Below are 21,917 nucleotides of genomic sequence, written 5' to 3'. Positions count from 1 at the left end.
GCTCTACAGCAAGTGTGTCCGTATAATCAGAAAGGCTTCTGCCAACCAGTTGCTTTCATGAGTCTTCTATATTCTATGACTGTAAATCTAGTCCTGGCCTGTATTTGTAGAAAATTTTATCTTAAATTGTAGAATTGGCAATATTAAAATAGTAATTATGAATAAGTGGAAATACTGAATTCTCAGCCTAAGAAGCTTGTTCAATGAATTATTGGGTATAGTTGGAAGGAGAAGCAAGGAAATAAAGATTAATACCTCTTACTATAAGCTTTGCACTTGTTGTACTGTTCTGGAAATCTGCCTTATCCTGTGAGTTAATTGAAGTCTGAATGTAACTTATTTTCTGTTGCAGATGAACCAACACGCTCCTTGAGTGGTCTCATCTTGAAGAATAATGTAAAAGCACATTTTCACAACTTTCCAAATGGAGTAACTGACTTCATTAAAAGTGAATGTCTGAACAACATCGGTGATTCCTCCCCCTTAATTAGAGCTACTGTAGGTAAGTTTGCTCTTATTACTGTCTTCTACGTACTGAAAATGTTACTGATAAATTGTAGGTGAGAACTACATTAGTGAGGTTAAGAGTTATGAAACTAAAACTATTTACTTCCAATAACTGGCACAACTTCACCATGTTTTGATGCAGATACTGATTTTAAATGTGAACATATGAAAATTGCACTTGTTTTTGCCTTCTCTTCTCTTAAAGTGTAAAGATTTTACAGTTCTGTTCATATCTCTATAAATCTAGCTGAAAATTAGTATGCTTAGCTCTCCTAAAACCTAGCTTGCTGTGGGTTTTTATATCTAAAAACAGAACTTCAGCAACTAACTTCAGAACTATTTCAGCACTCCATTTACATCAATGAAACAATTCCGCTAGCTGATTCCCCCTCATCCCCGATGCACGCACGCATTCACTCTACCTTCTTCCCTTCCTCTCCTCTCCCACCCGCCCTTTCAGGAAACCATTGAATTATGCATCACACAAATTCAGATAATGATGGTTTCTGTTTTTAAATGCCGTATGTCAGAAGACGGTAGATAAGGTGTGGTGAAAAGAACATCAGGTAGAAGTTTCTTTTGTTAAATGGAGTTCTTAATTCCTAAATACTACGTTTTAGTGCACCCCTTCAACAAAATATGTATGTATGCATTATGCATATTTCTAAGTAGAGATGCTTTTTATGTCTGCTTCAGGAATGTGGTTTTTACTTAAAAATACATGCATAGTGACAATTGTCCTCATCCACTCCAAAAACAAGAAAAGAAGTAAAATAAACGTAAATCATACTTGTGAGTACACAAAAAAAAGGGCACCAGTTCAGAAAAATCTTGCTTGTATCAGCTGATTCATCAGCTCAGCAAGTGTATAAAATAAGCTAGCAGTTGCTGCTTCCTTGAAAGCCTTTTTTTTTTTTTTTTTTTTTTTTTTTTCAGGATTCCTCCTGCAGAGATCTAGGTTATGGACTCTGGGCTACAGAGAAATGCTCATCTTAGTTTTTTTTTTCCCTTCTCAGTCACGATTTCAAAGCACTTTACTGTGAATTATATTAATATTCTATTTCTTTAATGACAGTAGAAACAAGTCTCTGAGGTGAAGGTGCTTCTATGCTCTCAGGGTTAGAAGAGTCATATCTGCTCGTTTGCTCGTAGGAGCTATCAGTGGAGTATGATGGAGCTGATCAAAGAGTACGTTCCAGCTCCATTTGGATTGCTCTTTTAGGTACTTTTCTTTGGCAAGCAGTTATTCTTTGCTTTTTCCTATTAGGAAATATTTGTGGATTAGTAGTTCAATTACTCTTGAGCTTTTAGTGATTTTTGCAGGGGTTGCTTAAGCACATATGAACTGTGAAGATGCATATAGACTGTGTGCTTACGTAGGCGTTGCTATTTAGTACCTTCACTTTGCACCTTCCTATGTAAAGTGATTAAATGTTTTATCTCTATAAAATTCTGTCTTAGTAGTGAGGTTGGGCCGGTACCCACTAGGCTGTTGATACTAGGTAGGTGTAAATATTCCACTACCTAACAAGGCTGAGTTGGTGTGTGCTAGTCAGAGCTGCTGTTTGAGATGCATGCATCTCACTGCTGTTGGTGCCAGCTGCAAGTAAGATTTCTGGAGTTCTGGGAGGAAGATGAGCAAAATATTGCAGCATCAAAACAGCATCAGAGAAGATGTAATGCAACCTCCATTCTCGTTTGTGGTCTCTGACATCTAGTGATAACCAGACAAACTAATACCTTTTGACTGAGATGGTGGAAAGCTAATCAGTCCCAAAAGTCAGAAGTGACCTCATGGAAGAGAACAAACATAAAACCTGGAAATAGTCATTTTTAGAAATGTAACTCAAGACCAAATGTTAATTTAACTGCATATTAAACTTAGCATTTTCCAGTTCTAACCTTCCAGTGGATAACAGTGTGGAACCTCTCTGGCATGTGGTACAGGGTTTGAAGATCTTTGTGCCCATGTTGAGATAGGGATTCAAATTCATGAAAGAATGAGAAATTTTCCATACTTCTTGCTTGCAGACTTAAGAAGCAAGTAACTGCATCTGTTTGGCAGGTGTCTGTGACTTACCATTAAAGTTTTCCAGTGCTCCTAAGCTGGGCAAGACAGGTAGTGTAGCTCCTGCTTACAGGCAAGCAGGGAAAATAGCTTGAGCGCTTGAGTGATAAAACTGAGGAACTTCACTGTTAGAAGGAAAACAAAAGTTAATGATTGTCCTGTGAGGAGAAATTTTATCAGGAAGCTCCACTTCTTAGAATTAAGGAGTTCAGAAATCAGTTTTAGGAGCTACAGAGGCAAAGCACCACCCAAAAACCTCAAACCTTCCCCTGTCCGGTTTGAGAAAACTGAAGCATACCTGCTTTATGCTCAGTTCTTTATTGTGGAGTTGATGTAATAAACTGGGATAGTATGTAATTGGAATACATTGACATAAATATCCTGTCTTGACATTTATGCTTCTGGTTTTAACAGTTTCTGACATCCCTCTGGAGTTTATTGTCTCATATGGATATTGCTCAAGTAACGCAACTGCTATATTTGGGTTAGATTTCATATTGTCGAGTAAAATTTTAAATTTTCTAGTGCTCATTTGGAGTTCCTTACAGTTAAATATTTTACAAAGACTTTCAATTTTAGCTTTTTAACCTTGCAGCTTAGTATTTTACTCAAAAAGAAAAACATAAGTTTTAACTGTCAACTGTAGCCCAACCCTGTCAGAAAAGTTAGTGAGAAGCTACTAAACTGATTAATCCTTTACCTTGATAATTCTTGCAACGTCCTTATTCTATTTTTTCCTGTTTCTCAATATCATAGAGAAACAGAGGCAGATACCTATCTTCTGTTTCCTGATGGCAAGTAAAGAAGGATAGTGGGAAAAGTTTTGACTTTCAAAGGTCAAAGAAGTTCATTAGACGTTCACGTGGATTTTTAACATAAACATAAGTGCCTGCAACTTAATTTTATTTCCTCATCGTTCTTAAACTTTTTACAAAGCTTCAGTTGTTGTAGCTATTGTCTCTAACTTCTGTAGTAGTCTGGGTTTTTTTCTATAGACGTCTCTCTCCATCCTTGCTAAAAGAAAATTGCACAACATTAAATGGCTTCTCTCTACAGAAAGTTTGTGATGACTTGTATAGCCTGAACTGCCTTTGAGTAGAAGCAAATGCTTCTGTTGCAAAAGGACTGTGATCTCAAATAGCTTCTTGCCTAGGCACCTGGAATTATTTCCTCTAAAGTTACCCTGTTGCTATCTGGGATAAACCTTTTTGAAGAACACTCAGATAAAGTAACACTGACACTATGTTTTCAGGTATTCTTTCCTTCAGCTGTGAAAACTTGCCCATATTGCAGGTATAGACTGACTTTTAAGGACTGCCATTTTTTACCTTCTTAAAATACTTCTAAAACCTTAAAAGTATCTTCAGCCAGCTTCTTTCCAAAACTCAACCCTTTAAGACCTGTAATATGACTACTTTTCCTTGTTGGTCCAGAGGAGTACTAGGATTTTCATTCTGTTTTTGAAACTGTGTTAATTCTACAAACTTGTGCCAGATCTGAATTGGAGAGAGAATTCTGCACTAAAAGTAGTTGGTCTAGGAGGCAAGAGCATTCGTGTATTTTGTTCTTTTTATGAAGTTTAGTTTAAAGAGAATGCAGATCACTAACATCTAGTGAGGGTAAAATATATATATTCTCTACTAATGCATCTGATGTGCTTTACATAACCGTAATATTAAGAAGAAAAGCAGTTTTTAAGACTCCACAGATCTCCATAGGTGTTTACGAATCTCTGTGTTCAGTTCTAATTATGGAGAGAACGGGCTCTAAACAATTTCCAGTGCTGTAAAAATTACTTTTACCTGTGGCTTCATCTTTGTCCTTTGACTTTTTGGACTCTCCAGCTTTATTATCACAACTATGTATTTCTTGCCTTAATACCAAGGAGCAGGGGAAAGTCTTTTCTCAAGCTTGCCTGAATTGTAGCTTCAGGGCAAATTCATGTGGTCAAAAAGATATTCTCCTAACTGGAATTCTCTAAAGGAGAAAATATTAAAGGAAACATGATACACTATCTCTTGAGTTATCATTTGTCTTGCCTAGAATGTCCTCTCCTCTGTGATGTTGTTCAGTGCTCTTGTGTGTTTAATAAGAATTTTAAGATTTTATTCCAAAGAAGAAATATCTGATGATTAGCTCTATAATACCAGGAGAGCTTTTTATTTTCGCTTTTGGGGAGACTGCTAGCTGTAATACTATCAATTTCTTCTACCTTCAAACCTATTAGAGGTAACTCAGTAGTGGTTTACAGATTACACGTTCCGTTTCATTTTGTCTTGAGATGAAATGGGCCCATCCACCATGATATTAGTTCATAATCTGCCTTCCATGTTCCCTGGGATTTCTATATGTGCCAAAAATGGAATGAGTGACTCATTGGACTGTTCAATGTTACCTGGATCAGCCAAACTGTACAGCTGATCACTGGATGACCTGCTATAGTGTGTAAGCTCTTAGTGCATCTTGGGTCTTAGAATATGTCCTTCATGTTTTGTATAAACATAGTGAGGTTGTGAACACAGAAATTACTACTGGGTTACAATTTTACTGAATGGCTTCATATATGAAACACTTACAATATCTCTGCCTTTTTGTATCCTAATAAACAAAAGGTGACTTAAGATGGATATTCAGTGTTCACTAAAGGTCAAGCTTTGCACAGTGCTTAATAAACTCAGAGCCTAACCTGTCTTGCAGTGTTTGAACATGATTATATGTTTAATTAGAATTACTTTATGCTTAATTTCTGACATGTAGTAGCGGGAAGGAACAACCAGCTTTTGGATTCCCAAGCCTGTTAGTAACATTTATAAATAAATGTACTTCCTCCTTTTTATACTTACTGGTTCTTAACAGAAAAATACAGTTCTTTACTAGGTAGTTCTTTGAAAGGAGGAAAAAAAACAGAAGACTTGATATAAAACCCGTGATGTTATGAGGATCTCATTTCTTTCATATATTTAATTCACTTAGGCATTCTGATAACAACTATTGCCTCAAAAGGGGAATTACAGAATTGGCCTGAACTCTTACCAAAGCTTTGCAGCCTATTGGATTCTGAAGATTACAATACCTGTGAGGTAAGGAGACTTACTATGAAATAATCAAATTCAGATGATGATTTTCTATTTTGTCTCTTTACAGATGTATGAAATGTTCTCAGAGAACAAGTGGCTCTCATTTGATGCTTTTCATTCTACCTCATTCCGTGTTCTTAGTGTTCATTCAAACTAACTTGTATACTCTGCATAAAAGCAAAGTAAGATTCCACATGGACAGTCATAGCACCTCAGTTGCTATGTTTTCAACCTCAGTTGAAAAGTGACCTAAACTTATCACTCTGTTGCATAATCTTCTAGGCATCATCAAGTTGATGTGTAGTCCTGACCTTGAATTTTCTCTTACTTTGAGTAGTGTTAGTTGTTCTTTCCTCTGATAACTAACTTTGGAAGCATAAAGTGTTATAGTTGCTATGAACTATATGCTATGAACTTCTTTTTTCTACTGTTTATGAAGGAAAAGAAATGCTGACTTATCTGCCATAAAACATAAGGAGAAAAAGGTCTTGCGTGACCAAACATTATCTGTAATCACATCATTTTGGTTACTTAATGCTATCTCATAAAAGCTGTGAGAGACATTTTGTATAAAATAATCCATGGAGATTTGAGAAAGGTTCAAAGAGCAGTAGTTATGCAGTGGTGTTTACTTGAAGAATAAAAGAAAAAACCTCTTGAAAATAAAACTCAATTTGATCATTATGGCTGGAGTTCTATCTTGCCGTGTAAGAAGTTACTAAAGAAAACACAAACATATATAAAATTAAGTTGGATGTTTCTGTATCTGAGCATGTCTTTATTTCTGAAGTATAAACAGCTTTTAAACCCTTTTTAAAGTATGGTTGACAAGATGAGCACTGAAATTAAACTTACCACTTATAGATGGATTACCCAGTCACTCAGCTTGAAATCTTACAGGTGAAGGTATAAAGTACTTAAAAAGACTCTAAAGATGTTTCAGTTTAACTAGCTGCATTTACTGTGGTGGTATGCTAAAATTACATTTTCTATGCAAAACTAGATACACTACTTTCCTCAGAAACTGAATAAACAGTTGTTGTGGGGTTTTTTTGTTTATTTTGCATAGGGTGCATTTGGAGCTCTTCAGAAAATATGTGAAGATTCTGCTGAAATTTTAGATAGCGATGTATTGGATCGACCACTCAATATCATGATTCCTAAATTTTTACAGTTCTTCAAGCACAGCAGTCCAAAAATAAGGTAGGTTTAGATGTTGTGCTATAGTTCTATGTCAAAACTTTATTTACATGAGCAGGAAGGTTGATATTGAACTGTGTAAATTACACTTAATCTTTAAGTGATCCTGCGTGTGCAAATGTGCACTGARGTTCCATGTACCAGTAATTTCCGTGCTATCTATTTAGTTAATAGATATCACTCTCACTTGTTTATCCTTCTTCTAGATGTACAGTCAGTGTATGATTTTAAAAATGAAAGTATGTTTTCTATTGTTTTGCATGTTATTGTGGAAAATTCAATGTTGTGGTTAGAAGCTAGTATTCTGATTAGGAAGAATTGTCAGTGCACCTCATTCATTTTGGAATGACTGCAGCAGTGAAAGAGCCCAAAATAATTTGCTAATAATGGTTTCTGAGTTCTCACAGAGAAAAAAATTTCTACTTTTTTTTTTGACTGCACGAAAACTTCAGAAAACTTTGTCTTTCGACTGGATCATAGTAAATAGATTCATCATCTTTTCCCTTTAATACTACATTGATCTATCCAAAGTAACAGAAATATGACTTGAAAAAAAGATTTCAGAATTAACCTGTTCTAGCTAATATTCATTAATAAGAGCAATAGCTCTTATCCTAAAATGCGTTTTTGAAACGCTGTTAGGAAATTATCTTGAGAGATGATCTACAGCTTGAAGGATGAAATTCTCTTTATAAACTGTAGTAGATAGTGAAGGCTAAAAGGAGGAGTATAACTGGAAATGGTTCAAGTTAGGATTAAAATAAGAATTAAAAACTCACTGACTTAAAATAAGTGTGTGTTTGCATAGTGAGAAAAATGTGCAACAAGGCATGAACTTATGAAAGATGAGACAAGAGAGACACTTCTGAAAAGATAGACGAATACTTCCTTGGAGGAGGGAGAGGTGGAGGAAAAATGTTTTATTTTTTATTGTTTTCCTTAACATGTTATACATGGAAGGTTTTGGGGAGAGGGAGGTGTAGGAGTATGTGTGTTTTCTTTTGTTTGTTTAAAACTTTGTTAAGCCAATTTCAAATTCTATGCAGGACATATGCTGACCTGCAGCCTGGTTTCAGTAAATGGGGCTGAAGTATGAAGAATATTAGCAGTGTCTATAAAGTATTTTATATTTAAAACTGTCAAAAAACTTCTGAAAGATGTTTTGTGAGACTTTGTCTTCCAAGAAATGGCTGAACAGAATGGAAGTTGAGAGTTAATATAAATATTTGAATGGATTTTCAGAGGCTTTGAAAGGTAGCTTTGCCTTGTGCTTTTTACTTCTGGATTTGGCTATTTCAGCTCTGAGAATGAAGAGAGCTGTTAGTTGCATGATAAGAATGGATAACTTTAGCCTTTTAGTATTCTTCATTTCCCGTGGTACTATGAATTAAGAAATAAAATTACTCTCTGATCAGTTTACATGAGGTGGAACAGAAAAAAAGATTCTTCCTTTTTAGTACATTTTTTGCAATTTAAAATTATACCCTACTGCAAATGTGTATTCTGAGCAGTAACTGTGTATTGTTGATGCATACTGGTCTTATTAAATACTAAAAACATGGCAAAAACAGTTGTCTACCTGACAGTGAAGGGCATGGTAAAATTTCAGTGACTTATGTGGAATTGTTAACATCAGCGATGATCAGTAATTGTGATACTCTTGAACAGCCTTAGAAAAGTTTTGACAAAACATTCCAGGTATAGTCATCTTGGTCTGGTTCTGTTTTTATTTAATAATCTATTTTAAAATATTTATTAGATATATTGGAGTATTAGAAACTTGTTATAATCTGCCTTTTCTCAGAAAATGCAAGATTTTGGAAAACTTTTCTTGTAGAGTGGAGGTGGTTAGGGTGGGAGGGGTTTATGCAAAATGGAGGAAGAAATTCCAAGCTATTTTTTGTAGTCTCTCCCAAACCGTCACCCCTCGAGACTCAGTGCAGAACACTAGCTTTCTGACAGAATGCTCAGTATAAATTCTCTGTCTATCTGCTCATCTCAAATTTTATGTTGGTGAGCACCTGATCATATATATACATAATGTGGCTGTGGCCCCTTTGGAGAGGGGAGAACAGCAAGAGAATATATAGCCTTTTTAAGTTTGAGTGGACTGTTGAACTGTTTAGCTTTTTATTTTCTCTTATGACTTAACCTAAAGTGTGGTGTAGTAGTTTAGCTTGGAAGTACTGTTGATGTGCAGATTGTTTTCTTTTGGAAAATATTTGGTCAGTGTGATGTTTTGTTTTATAATTTTTTTTTGTGCTTATGTTATGCTTAGAAAAGGGTTTTAAGATGTGAAAAATAACATATATATCAACTGTTTTGTTTCTAGGTCCCATGCTGTTGCATGTGTCAATCAATTTATCATCAGCAGAACTCAAGCTCTTATGTTGCACATAGATTCTTTTATTGAGGTGGGTGTGCATGCTTGTTTAATGAGGGGATTTTGTTTGGTTTTCTTTAAATTAAAGAATTGCAGATCTGATTTACCAAGAGCTGTGAATATTGCTCTACAACACCCAACATCCCTGCACATCTAGCTTCCCATTTCTATTTTTGTATCTATGCCATGGCGCAGAAGTTCCTTCTGTGTGCTTGTGCCCTAAGCTGATCACACTGAGTGCTCTCCCAGCTCACGAAGTAGTATTTCTATAGATGCTTCCTTTTTATAAGTGGAACCTCTCATCTGTGAAGATGCAAAAGCAGCAGCAGAGGTCTGTCATTTACCCATGATGCAGAGTTCTGTATTGGGACTGTCTCACTGAGCCTGTCTAAGACGGTGGGTCTCTCTAAATACTGCTACTGAATATGGATTAAAAAAGTGATATTTTGGATTATCTGGAGTACCTGATTTGCTGCTGTTAATTACTGCAAGAATCTTCTGGCTCTAGACTTTCATTTAGGTTACCAAAAAAAAAAAAAGAGAGAGATCCAGGAAATAATATTGTTGTGGTAGTGTTTAATGTTTTGATCATGTGTAGCATGAATGTTATTGACATTCTGGGAAGTTACTTCCTCAGCTTTGTGTCTTTAGGAAATAATGTGGTATTCTGGTGAAATGTAGGGATGGGAAGGGAACAGAAGTACCTACTCCCATACTTCAGTTTGCTAATAATGTCAATTTAAGTAAAAGATGGACTGGATAAATCAAGGCTTTTCAACCAGTATTGCTTTCCAACAGAATCTTTTCGCATTGGCTGGTGATGAGGAGCCCGAAGTACGCAAAAACGTTTGCCGTGCTCTTGTAATGTTGCTGGAAGTTCGAATGGATCGCCTTCTTCCTCATATGATTAGTATAGTTGAAGTGAGTCTCATTTCTCAAATTGCATGCAAAAATCTTTYTGGAGTTGTAGAAATAATAATAAAAAGCATTCACTGGAACGTGTGTATTGCTCTTAACACTTGCTACTTTTCATTTACCTACAAGGTTGAGGCTGTGAAACTGTCTTTTTAGCTACTTACTGACTTACCGTTTGTTCAACAATGCGTACTACAGTTCTTTACCTTCATTAAGGTGATTGATCCTGAAATAGCCAGGATCAGTTACACTGTGGAGCAGCCAGGCATTTTCTGACCACAAGGGAAAAGACTGTTAAAAAGCAGATAAGATAAGCAGATAAGATACAGCTGCAGTTTTCACATTAAAGCTGCCGACACACCCTTTTTTTTTTTTTTTTCCCAATTGTGTTGGCCACAACAAGAAAAAGGCATGTTATGTTATGTAGCTATAATGCTGTCTGAGCTACAAATGAATTTGCCTCCGTTTACATTCAATTATAGAAGTTAATGTAATTGGATAGCTCATTTATGGTTCTAAGTTGGTTTGGGCTTGCCTGCCAGAGGACCAGTCAGCGCCTGGTTATTCTCCTCAGCTACCTATGATCTGTGAATAATTTCTAGCTTTACTAGCTAATATGCCAGTTTCTAGGTAACCTCTAGGTATGTGACTTACTGATCTTAGCTATTCTTCCAGTCTGGTATGTTTCTTGTGTGGATTTCATATGAACTAGTGTCAAATCCTGTGATAGGTAGGTCCAGACAACGTGAAGAAAGCATTAATATTTTTGTTTTTGGACACAAATTTCTGTCAGAGATGATTAAAATTAGGTGAACCTCGAAAGTCTTGTCCCACTGTGTGATCTTCCTAGTTTTTAGAATTCYAGTGCACCAGTCCTGCCAAGGCAGGTCCTTTGGTAGCAAGGGTGCTTGGGCTTTTTTGTTTAGTTGAGGAGTCTTCTTTTAGAGAATAASGTTTTGGGAATGATACTGTCAGTAAGTGTATCTCACCCTCCAAAAATCAGTTTCCAGGAAATGTGACCAACCAGAATAAGGTCAAAGAATGTATCTAAATCAGATGTAATTGTATCTAATGTTCTGTCATTGGAAAAACTATAGCTAGGCTTCCTTGCTACAAAAGACAATAACAGTGAAATTCTATTCTAGAATGGAAAGTCTAGATTACTTTTGGTTGGGAACTACCAGATACTGTTACTTTTTTCTTTCCCAGTTTCACATAGGCCTTGCTATGTGCAAATGTGATATCTCAGTGGCTATTGCTTAGCATTCACCAGTAGCGTTTTTGCCCCTTTTGACGCTTGAAGGCATCTCATGTTCGACACTGCTGATGGTGACCGCTTAGTAAGTGCGGGGAGTGTTACAAAGACAAACTTGTATCCATGTRATGTTCTATAGGTATGGAGAATTGGTTGTGTGGGTGGGGTTTTTTGTTTAAGTAGTTAAGAATACTAATGATCCAGTAGTGATTCTAAAAGTGAAGATGTTCAACAACATTTTGAAGAAGACAGATGTAGTATTTATGTTCATGCCAAGTTTCCAGAGCATACAGGAATGGTTCAGTTTGTGTTTGGCTTTTTTTTTTTTTTTTTTTTTTTCTTTTTTTTTGACCATGCACTTCCAGGTGACTAGAAATAAGTATAGTTTGTTTTGTTTTGTCTTGTTTCAGTGGTGTAGGATTTTGTTACGTTTTTTTTGCCTGAAGACTTATGTCAGGAGTAGGCCTAACAGATTTCAATTACTAGGCTGTACTTATATGTTCACAGGGCATATTTATCCAAATACATGCCTCATGATCTTTCTGAGCAGAAATTCTAACTTTTTATTATACAATACATAATGAGATGACTTGTAATGAATTAATAATTTGTTGGTGATATGAAGTTATAACACAACCACACTTGTTGCTGCAGTCATAAGATTGTGTACATTCTATTCCTTTCTTCAGATAAAGATGTCTATTACTGCTTAGAAAGATAGTTCCTAAGGATTTGTGTAGCCTGCTATTCTTGATGTCTTGATTTAACAAGACTAACACAACACTTTTGTTACAAAGCACACAAGCCATGTACTGAATAATCTTTCTATATTTTGTAATTTATTGTTACAAAGCAACATATTTCCACTGGCTAAAATAGATACAACTTTATAGCTTATCATTAAAAATACTGAAATTTGGTATGATAATTTAAAAGAAGCTCTCAGATATGCTTCCACATTTTGTTTTATTATTAGGATCACTATTTTTACTGTGGTTTCTAGATTATATATATGGCTGTCTTGTACCACTGAGTCTAAGTAGCCTTCTTAGCCTATTACTGTCTAACTTCATGGAGCATAGACTGTAATACAAATAATGCACATTTACAGAGGAAACTATAGTGTGAGGAATGCCTTCAATTAGATTACAATTTGTCGCTCTATTTTTGTCTTAATGACCAATATGTGAATATAACAAAATAGTGAATTTTCAAGACCTTTAGGGGAAAATGTCAAATCTCTTAATTTCAGATGTATTAATAAAGCCTTACTTTGTTACTTCAAATGAGCATGATGGTTGTTAGTTTTTCAGAGCTGTAGTCTGTTTATTGATACTCAAAATAGCGTTTCTTTGAGTTCTCTATCACAATAGCTGGCCTTTAGGAAGGGCAAATTATGTGTCCCTGAAATGCATAGGAATGCAATGGTTAGCCCATTCTATTCAATTTTGAGAATAAACTAGTATTCTGAATCAACAAAAATTAATTTCTTTAGTTTTAATTAAACCTGTATATGAGGAAAGAGAAATTCATGGACTTTTACTCATTTTAGAAAACTCATGGAAAAGCTAGCTGCTTCAGAAGTAAAGGTTGGCATGGACAAATGCAGAAATTACTATTTTGGAAGCTGCAGGCTTCTTCCTTGTATTATTTTGGCAGCTATGTGTAGAAAACTGATGTAGCAGTAATATAAATGACTGTTTTTGCAGGTATTTGATTTTTTTGTTTGTTTGTTTAAAGTAGTCCGTATTGGGGATTAAATTTAGTAACAAGCTTAAAGATTTGATGCAGGATCGCTGAATTACTTTTCATGCTAGTAAAATGTGAGACTGTCTTTTTGTTATGAGTTCGACTTAATTACATTGTATTAAGTCATCGAGATTGGGAAAAGAAGTTTTTTTTATGGTACTAGAAGTAACAAAATGTTTCCATCCATATTAAGTATGTAGTATCCTTACTTATTCTGTTATGTCATTCCTCTCCCTGCCCTGCCCAGCCCTACTTAAGAAATGAAATGACTGTGATGGAATGACATTGGTGGCACCCTCAGTTTCTGCAAACACACTTTGCAGTATTGGTATGTTCTTATAGTCACTTAAAACTCGATCTTACACAGTAATTTTTTTCTATGTTGTGTAGTACATGCTTCAGAGGACACAGGACCAAGATGAAAACGTAGCTTTGGAGGCTTGTGAGTTTTGGCTGACTTTGGCTGAACAGCCAATTTGTAAAGATGTATTATGTCGACATCTTACTAAGTAAGTATTAATAATTACAACTCGTAGTCATTTTTGAAATAGTTGTCTTTAAACTTCAATTGAGTTGCTCCTATATGCTTTTATAAAAATAATACCTGGTTTGCAGCATGCTTTGAATTTTCCAATAGTTAGTTCTAGTGCATAATAAAAATGACTGTAGAATAGAGTTAATTGAAAAGACTTCTGAGAATTTCAGACCTAATTAAATCTGGAAGCAACCTAACTACGTCACTGTGGTGCTTTACCTCAAACTTAACAGCCTCTAGCTCAGGTGGAGGAAAAGATACGTTAATGTGTATCTTTGGGTTGGACTGGACGATCTCCAGAGATCCCTTCCAACCTCAACCATTCTGTGATTCTGGGATGTGCTCTTAAGCTCAAACTAACTTCTCCACATGACATTACCTTTAATACACGTACACTGAGGTATATGTGTACATACAGCGTTGACAAGTGCTGTTTTGTGTATCCCTGTGTAATACTTGTGTGAATAGTCATGCCAACGGATACCCATCTTTATAAAGAACTTAACAAAATGATGCAAGATCACTTACGTTTAAGAATTCAAGAATTTAAGAACTCTTAAACTTGAAAATGTAAAGTCTTAGTTTATCATGTAAATCTTTGATTTGAATGGGAGTGAATGCTCATGTTTGAGATCTAAACATCTGCATGTCTGCAGTAGTACCTGTAACTTTTTTCCAGAATAGTATTTTGCAATAAAAAAATTCTTCAGTTTTCCCAGAAAATGTAGACTTTTCTTTTTTGATATATGCAGGGAAAATTTTAAATATATTAGGACAGTTATGTCTATGTCTCTGCTTCTGTTCTCTCAGTCAAGATTTTGAGAGGATAGATATGTGCTTTTGATCAGAGATGAGCATTAGCAAAATTTCAGTTTTCAGAAGCAATTAAAAGAGAATTGAGATGAAAACATCTGCTGTAGTGATTGAAGAATAGGAATTGAAAGCAGGAGAGCTAATATTATGCAAAATGATTTTTAAATTTAAGAACAATTTCATTTTTAATTCCTCCACTTGTAGCTTGAAAGACATAAGAATGATAGCACAGTTCTTCATGCCACCCCCCTTCCCGCTTCAAGGGAGGTAACTGGTATTAAACCTTCTCTGGCCAGTATGGCCATTGACATATCAGCTTCATACGCAATTTTTAAGAAGTTTTTTAATTGTTTCAAAAATGTGGTAGGAGAACAGTAATACTACACATTCTTTTATGCAATCCTCCAGTGTCTTGTTTGTTGCTGCATCCTGTTTTACAGAGGMGTTCTATAGAAAGTCCATCAATACTTGATGATGCTCTTTAATTTTTTTATTAAATTAAAGATGGGACAAGGTTTTCTAAAAAACTCTTTGTAGGATATATAACATCTTGGTCTTGTTTGAAAAATTTTGTTGGAAAAATGCTAATTAATTGGTGTTAATGTTGCTTTTTCCTTTATTGAAAGTTCTGCAGATAACATGCCGTTGGGGTGTGTGAATATTGTTACTGAATTGAGTACTTTCAGAAAGTATTCTCTTCAGCTGCAGAACATACAGGGATTGACACCTATACTTCTGTGTAGTTGGAGTCCATAGGCAAACCTAGTTTAATAATTAGATGAAGTTCTAGGATAGATTAGTCAAGATCTTTTCCATTTGGGGGACTTAAGTAGTAACCACAAAAGATGAAGGAGGCTTAGTGTAGTAAGACTTCGATCTTAAAGAGTTTTGAGATAGGGTCCTCAGCCACAAGTAAATAAAGGGACAAGTGCTACCAGTGAGAGCCAACTAAGAATGACTGGCAGAGGTTTATTCCTTAGTACTTACTTATCAAGTGTATTGTGGGAGTTTGAATTCTTATTCAAAAGCTTTAGACTTAATTTTCAGAAGGTGCTTCTGGATAAACTTTTATCATATTGAAGAATATTCCATTTTTTTAAGTGTAAAACTTGGTTCTACCATCTGGCTAGCGCTAGTTTAGAAAGTTTGTAATTTGAAATTAACACTTTTTCAGATCACAAAATATTGATACACCTCGTAAATGGAGTTTGGTTTAGGTACTAGCTTTTATGAACAAGCTAAAGTTTTTTGGTTTAGGATTTTTGTGTGACAACCAAAATAATAGCCCAAGTAGCTGAAAATTGGCTTGCTTTATTTAGATATTATTTTGACATGTATCATTATTTCTTTATAGGCTGATACCTGTGCTGGTAAATGGTATGAAATATTCAGAGATAGATATTATTCTGTTGAAGGTGAGCACCAATTTCTTCTGCTATATAAGAATATCTGGTCAGTGACCAGGTTACAGTAACCTGTAACTCAGAATGGTTCAGCTGGTAGTACAGATCTGGTCTACCACCTGTACCATGGATAAATAGCTTTTGGGGGCACCCTATGTTGTTCAAAAAATCTAAATGCTAGTATTACAACGTCTGTTGTAAAATAGTGGGATCTGCGGACTTTTTTGGGTCTCATCCCCACCCACCTCAAACTTGCTCGTGAACTACTGCAACAATACTGCGTAAAACAAGTGTTCAAAATTAGACCTAATGACTTTCTGGATGTGGCTTTTTTAACAACATTCTGGAATATAACCACCTACAAGAATTTCTCTAAAACTTCTTTCTCTTAACTTCCTCCTAATTCATTCTCGTCAAGAATCGTTTCTTAATGAGAAAGATACTTCATACTTTTGTGTGAACTTACTTCTCTTCCTTCTATTTCCCTTCCATTTTCCTGGGAAATACTATAGCAGAATGCAGGAAAAAAATGGCACTTYTAGTTACCTGGGCAGCACAAGTGGCATGTGAATCTTTAATGTGCTTATGAAATCTTGAATTAAATTCCATACTATATTCTTAATTTATTTGAGCAATATAGTTGCACTAGTTTATTTGATTGAAACATTTTGATGACAGGGGGATGTTGAAGAAGATGAAGCAATACCAGACAGTGAACAGGACATAAGACCTCGTTTTCATCGTTCACGAACAGTGGCACAACAGCATGAAGAAGATGGTATTGAAGATGATGACGATGATGATGATGAACTTGATGATGATGATACTATTTCTGACTGGAATTTAAGTATGTCAAAGTAATGTGTAAAATGTTCAAAAATATAGGTGCTTGTGTGATATAATAACCACAGTAAAAAGAGAACTTCATTGTGTAGCAATACTGAGGCTTTGGTTTTGAACAGAAACAGAACTATCTCCTGATATAATTGTTTTTTTTTTCAGGAAGTCTTTCAGATGAATAACACATTTTGTCTATGTAACTGTACTAGCCAGCTGTAAGCTTATTTCTTAGTTGAATGCGGCAGATGGAGATGCAAGTATCAACTGGATGCAATTTAACAGAGGCTTAGAATTTTAATTCTATAAACCATGCTTACTTAAATTTTTTTTTTTTTTACATTGTTCTTAGCTTGAGGAAGCTTAATAATGCTTTCTTGTACTTTGGTCTCCCCTGTAAAACTATGGGGGTGTGGTTTTTGTTTTTAGTTGTCCCTCCCCCCCTCCTTGTTTGAACGTACTATTACTACTACCAGCAATTAACAGTAGTTCTTTTTACATGTGGGAAATTTTGCTTCTGAGCAGAACGTAGAACTTCAGTTACAAAGAGAGGAGATAATTGAGGTAAAAGCACAGTTCTGATGATCTGTGTGTATCATAGGATCTTTAGGTCAACGGGTCATGTGGGAGGAAAGAAAATGCCACTAATTAATTTTTAGGCTCAGTGATAAAAGATTGTGAGTGGAATTCTGACCGAGTCTGCTGCTAACCATCTGAAAAGGCAGGGCAAGTCCTCAAGTAGGTTATTGTCAATCCAAGAACTGACCTCTCAGTTGCAGTTCATAAGACTGATAACAAAGTGAGAAAGTCTGATGTCTTGGGAGTGTTGGAAACTTGTGTGTTGATGTGAATTAATTTGATAAATGTATATTCTTTTTGAATCTAGAGAATCTACAGTTAGGTTTTCTCATGTGAGTAGGAAATCAAAATGTATAGGTTTTGTGTCAACAGCTTCATATGTTACTTTGAACTACTTCATTGAGCTCTTTAAGGTGCAGGAAAGAAACACCTGATCTTGATGACTGTCTCAACTTTCATTCCAAAGCTTCTCAACCCATTCACTTTATTTTGCTCTTACACTGTTTTGTCCTTTTCACTGTATGGTGGAAAGGTCTTACAGAAAAGTTTGTTCCTGAAGAAACTCTTTTCATTTCAGAAATTGACATTTGTCCACATAAAATTGTCTTTTTCAGCTGAGATTTTTGTGACAGATGAACCTTGCGTCGTATCTGGATTTTCTATTATTGTTATTTTAGAAGAAAATATGAGCATAAATAAGCTCCTTTCTGTAAAATCTCTTTATTTAGAAAACAGGAGTTACAGATGCACAATGCTGTGCTTTTTTCACTGTTGTTTGTAGACATGGCAGAACTAAATATGATTTTTTTCAAAAAGATATTAGAAATTGGGAGAGGGTGCCCTCGGGTCCAGAGTTTTGATGAAGAAGCTAAAGTTGAACAGGAATGATGCCCTGAAAGGGAAAGAGCAGAAGGAAGGTAGGGAAAAGTCTGTATTGACGTATATCATTTGGGCCTGAGAGAATTTAGGTTATCTGAAACTGGGAACTGGATGTACCCTGTTTTGGGGAGCAGAGTAGAAAAGTTTTATTATTTCTTCTGGTAGTTGCTACCTTCAAGGCGAAATTTTTCTATGCCTTTATTTGGGCTTACTAGCAGTTTGTGTTGACTTCAGGATTTTTATGTATTACCTCTGCCTTGTATATACTTTTGTTCCGGTTGGATCCTTTTTGACGGATTAAGCAGGAAGTGAGATCCTAGTAAGCACATAAGTGCAGTTTAAATTCTCTAATATAGGCAATGTTTGTAAAACAAGCTTAGTATTGCTTTTCTAAGCATAACAATGCCACAGCAGAGAACCAGAGTTAAGGATTTCTGAATCATGTTTTGAAGTTGTTGCTGATTACTTTTTTTTTCTTTTATTAGCTTTTATTTGCTAGAAGTATATGATTAAAAACATCTAAAGAACTGTTCATATGTGATCTCTTCCTCTTTATATTGGTGTGTCAGAAAATAGGGGTAAGGTACAAGAACTTAGTGCAGAGGCCAGTAAATTCCTTGAAGTCTCTAGAACTTTATAATTTTACTTCTTTCAGACCTGATCACTCTTGAACTATATTCTTTAATCCACTGCTAATGTTTTTATGCCATATCCTTTTCCCCTTTGTTTCTTTAGTTAGTGTGTTACAATCATGTTGCTGATCTTCCCTCTTGCTTAGTGTTACTCCATCCTGAAATTATGTAACGTATGTAATGTTGCAAGTAATGTTGGAGCTCCTGTCTTTGTGTTTTAATATCCCTAGTGTATAAATCTTTTTTAGTGGCTATGTAAGTGTTGCAAAACTGACTTTAAGAGCCATAGCTTTGTATCAGAGCACAGTGGATCACTGTGTCTTGTAGTAACTTAGTGTTCTTCCTCCTAATGCCCAGAGACTTCACTGGCAGCTGAAAGTTGAAATGCTGATTATACTGTCTGACTAAAACTGGCTGTATACTGTGCAGAGATTAACACTCCATCATTTCTCTAGGGAAATGTTCTGCTGCTGCTCTAGATGTCCTGGCCAATGTATTTCGTGATGAACTTCTGCCACACATCCTGCCCCTTTTGAAGGAATTGCTCTTCCATCCAGAATGGGTAGTCAAAGAATCTGGTATCCTTGTTCTTGGAGCAATTGCTGAAGGTAAGGTAACATTGTGTATCAGGCTGCTGAATTTTTTGGTTGGGTCTAAAGCAGTTTTAAAATTCCTTCTAGGTGAATTTACTCATGCAAATGAGTATATGAGCTTAGCTGGCATGGTTTCAGTGTGCTGATTAATCTCTACATCTATTACTTGATGACCACAGTTATTGCTTTAATTTTTCATTTTCAAAGCTATGTATGTTCGGAAAGCTAAATAGCTTGGATTATTTCCTTTATTCTTTCCCTGTTGTAATTCTGCAGTATATATTTATTGGTCAGTCATGAAGTACTATCTTGGCTTGACATAAAAGGGACACTAAAAAAATTGAAGTCTTAATTTCATTCAGTGCTTTCAGAAATGGAAAAGATGATTATCCTATGACTTGAATGTACTGAACTGCTTTTTGTGGATGGTTCTCCTGTTTAAATGTTTTGACTTCCATTTCTTTGTACTTCCTCAAAGGCTTGGGGCTTTTTTGCCAGTATTTCCACCGTGTATCTGCCTTTTGGAGATAGAAGGAGTATTTTGGGGGGTCATGCTGGGATTATCTTTGTTATTCCATAGTGCCTACTGAACATACTTTTTTGTTGCTAGAGAACTTTTTCATTGGTTTTGATTTCCAGTCAGGCAAAGTAAAAGTTAGCACTTCTGGCAAATCTCAATTTATTACTACTGCTATTGTTTATCTCAAAGGTGTAGGTCTTCTTGCTGGTCAATATTTGTGAGAAATTAGGAGAAAACAAGAAGAAAATTAAATTTCTTAAAGAATCCTTTTTAATGAAGTGGCTATTTGCTCTCAAGACTGAATCTTTTCTTTCTTTTTTTTGGTCACTCTGAGTAGACTGATATTTTTGGTAGGATTTTCAGGCAGTATGTATGTATTTATTTGGATGTACTTGTTGTACTCCAGATAATAAAGCAGAACTTTTGGAGTTTGCAGAAGCACTGAGGTAGAAATATAATTGAGATTTATATAAAATTGACTGGAGCAAAGTATTGCTTATGGTAAGGAGCTAACATAAATTACGTAGATTGTCTATAGTATGTTGTAAAATTTACTGCATGATAGAGAGTATGTCCCTTCTAGAAAACAGAGAATTGAATAGAAGACATCTTTTGTTGATTGTGGTTCTTTAATAATGGTGTTTTTCCTTACAGGCTGCATGCAGGGTATGATTCCATATCTTCCTGAGCTGATCCCTCACCTTATTCAGTGCCTCTCTGACAAAAAGGCTCTTGTGCGCTCCATTACATGCTGGACTCTTAGTCGCTATGCACACTGGGTAGTTAGTCAACCCCCAGACACATATTTGAAGCCATTAATGACTGAGTTGCTAAAGCGTATCCTGGATAGCAACAAGAGAGTACAAGAAGCTGCCTGCAGGTGAGTCAAAGCTCAAACAAAAGCACTACTTTTGGCACTGTATTTTCATGGGACACTGTTTTAATGCCTTTTTTTGATGACAGTGTGACTCCATTTTTAGATTTTTTTGAAAAAATTTATTTTTCTTTTAAACAGAGGTAAGTTCAGCTTCTTGTAGAGTAGTCACAAATTCTATTGAGTTCTGATAAAATGAAAAAGCTAATTTGCATTTCTCTTGTCTAGTTTGATTTCATAGTATATTAATCACAGAACTAAAATAATATGTTGCAGTAAAAGAAAACTACCTGTATGTGACACCTGTTTTTTTTCAATATTTGAAGTTACTTTTTTAATTGACATCATTCATCTGACTTTTATATGTGTATGTGCAGAGTCAGTATCAGTAGCGGTGGAAAACTATCCTATCATTGAGTTACTGATGTTGCTTATATCTGACTCAGGATCACCAAAACATTTTGTGTTATAATTCTTTTCAAGGGAGACTCCTCTTTTCCTCTTTTGAAAGAGAGATCCTAAGATATGAGAATCCTTTTGCCCCTTGTCTACTAATACTTCAAAAAAAAAAAAACTTATTGCAATGTATCCACCTCTTGTGCAAGAAGCTCAGCAAGCTTTACATACCAGTTTGTGTGGGGCAGAACTGTACACAGCAGACTGCAAAGAAGATTTCTTCATAAAGCAATATTATACCTACATCTGATTGTGTGCTTAAAATATGCCTTGAATGAAATTTATTAAGCAAGATGTGTGTATTAAACAAATTTTCCCTTTTTATCTCTAAACCTTGTCAAATATTTGGCTAGCTAATTTGTTTTACTTTAATTCCAGCCCTTTCTCACCTGTCTCCTCAAGGTTATAATCTCCTGTTCCAGAATGGACAGGAGCATGGTGATAAAAGAATATTTACTTCACAGATTTTAATCCAAGGAGTCAGAGTTCAGTGCAAGTTTTATATTNAAAAAAAAAAAAAAAAAAAAAGGACCTTTGATCCACACTTCTCTCATACAGAACATGCTTAAAATGTACATATATTCAGAAACAGCTATGTTGGAATTGTTGACTACCCTCATGCAGTGCTTTCAAAGGATACAC

General features: G+C 35.4%; 1 protein-coding gene across 1 annotated transcript in view; it reads left to right on the top strand.

Annotated features, from left to right (window-relative positions):
* The first annotated feature begins 352 nt into the window (after positions 1-352).
* Positions 353-21,917, top strand: part of TNPO1 (transportin 1) — a 38,212-nt gene continuing 16,647 nt past the window's right edge. Inside the window, exons 1-10 of the mRNA XM_085322034.1 lie at positions 353-502; positions 5,549-5,655; positions 6,722-6,855; positions 9,185-9,266; positions 10,034-10,156; positions 13,545-13,663; positions 15,857-15,917; positions 16,584-16,752; positions 19,288-19,440; positions 20,600-20,825. Of these exons, the coding sequence (XP_085178160.1) occupies positions 6,806-6,855; positions 9,185-9,266; positions 10,034-10,156; positions 13,545-13,663; positions 15,857-15,917; positions 16,584-16,752; positions 19,288-19,440; positions 20,600-20,825 (983 nt within the window). The 5' untranslated portion in view covers positions 353-502; positions 5,549-5,655; positions 6,722-6,805. The remainder of the gene's footprint in view (positions 503-5,548; positions 5,656-6,721; positions 6,856-9,184; positions 9,267-10,033; positions 10,157-13,544; positions 13,664-15,856; positions 15,918-16,583; positions 16,753-19,287; positions 19,441-20,599; positions 20,826-21,917) is intronic.

The sequence above is a fragment of the Rhea americana genome, unplaced genomic scaffold (assembly GCF_003343005.1).
Source record: "Rhea americana isolate MKP2758 unplaced genomic scaffold, rheAme1 scaffold_74, whole genome shotgun sequence".
Taxonomy (NCBI): Eukaryota; Metazoa; Chordata; class Aves; order Rheiformes; family Rheidae; genus Rhea; species Rhea americana.
The sequence above is the reverse complement of the archived record's forward strand: the minus strand, read 5'-3'. Positions and strand labels throughout refer to the sequence as shown.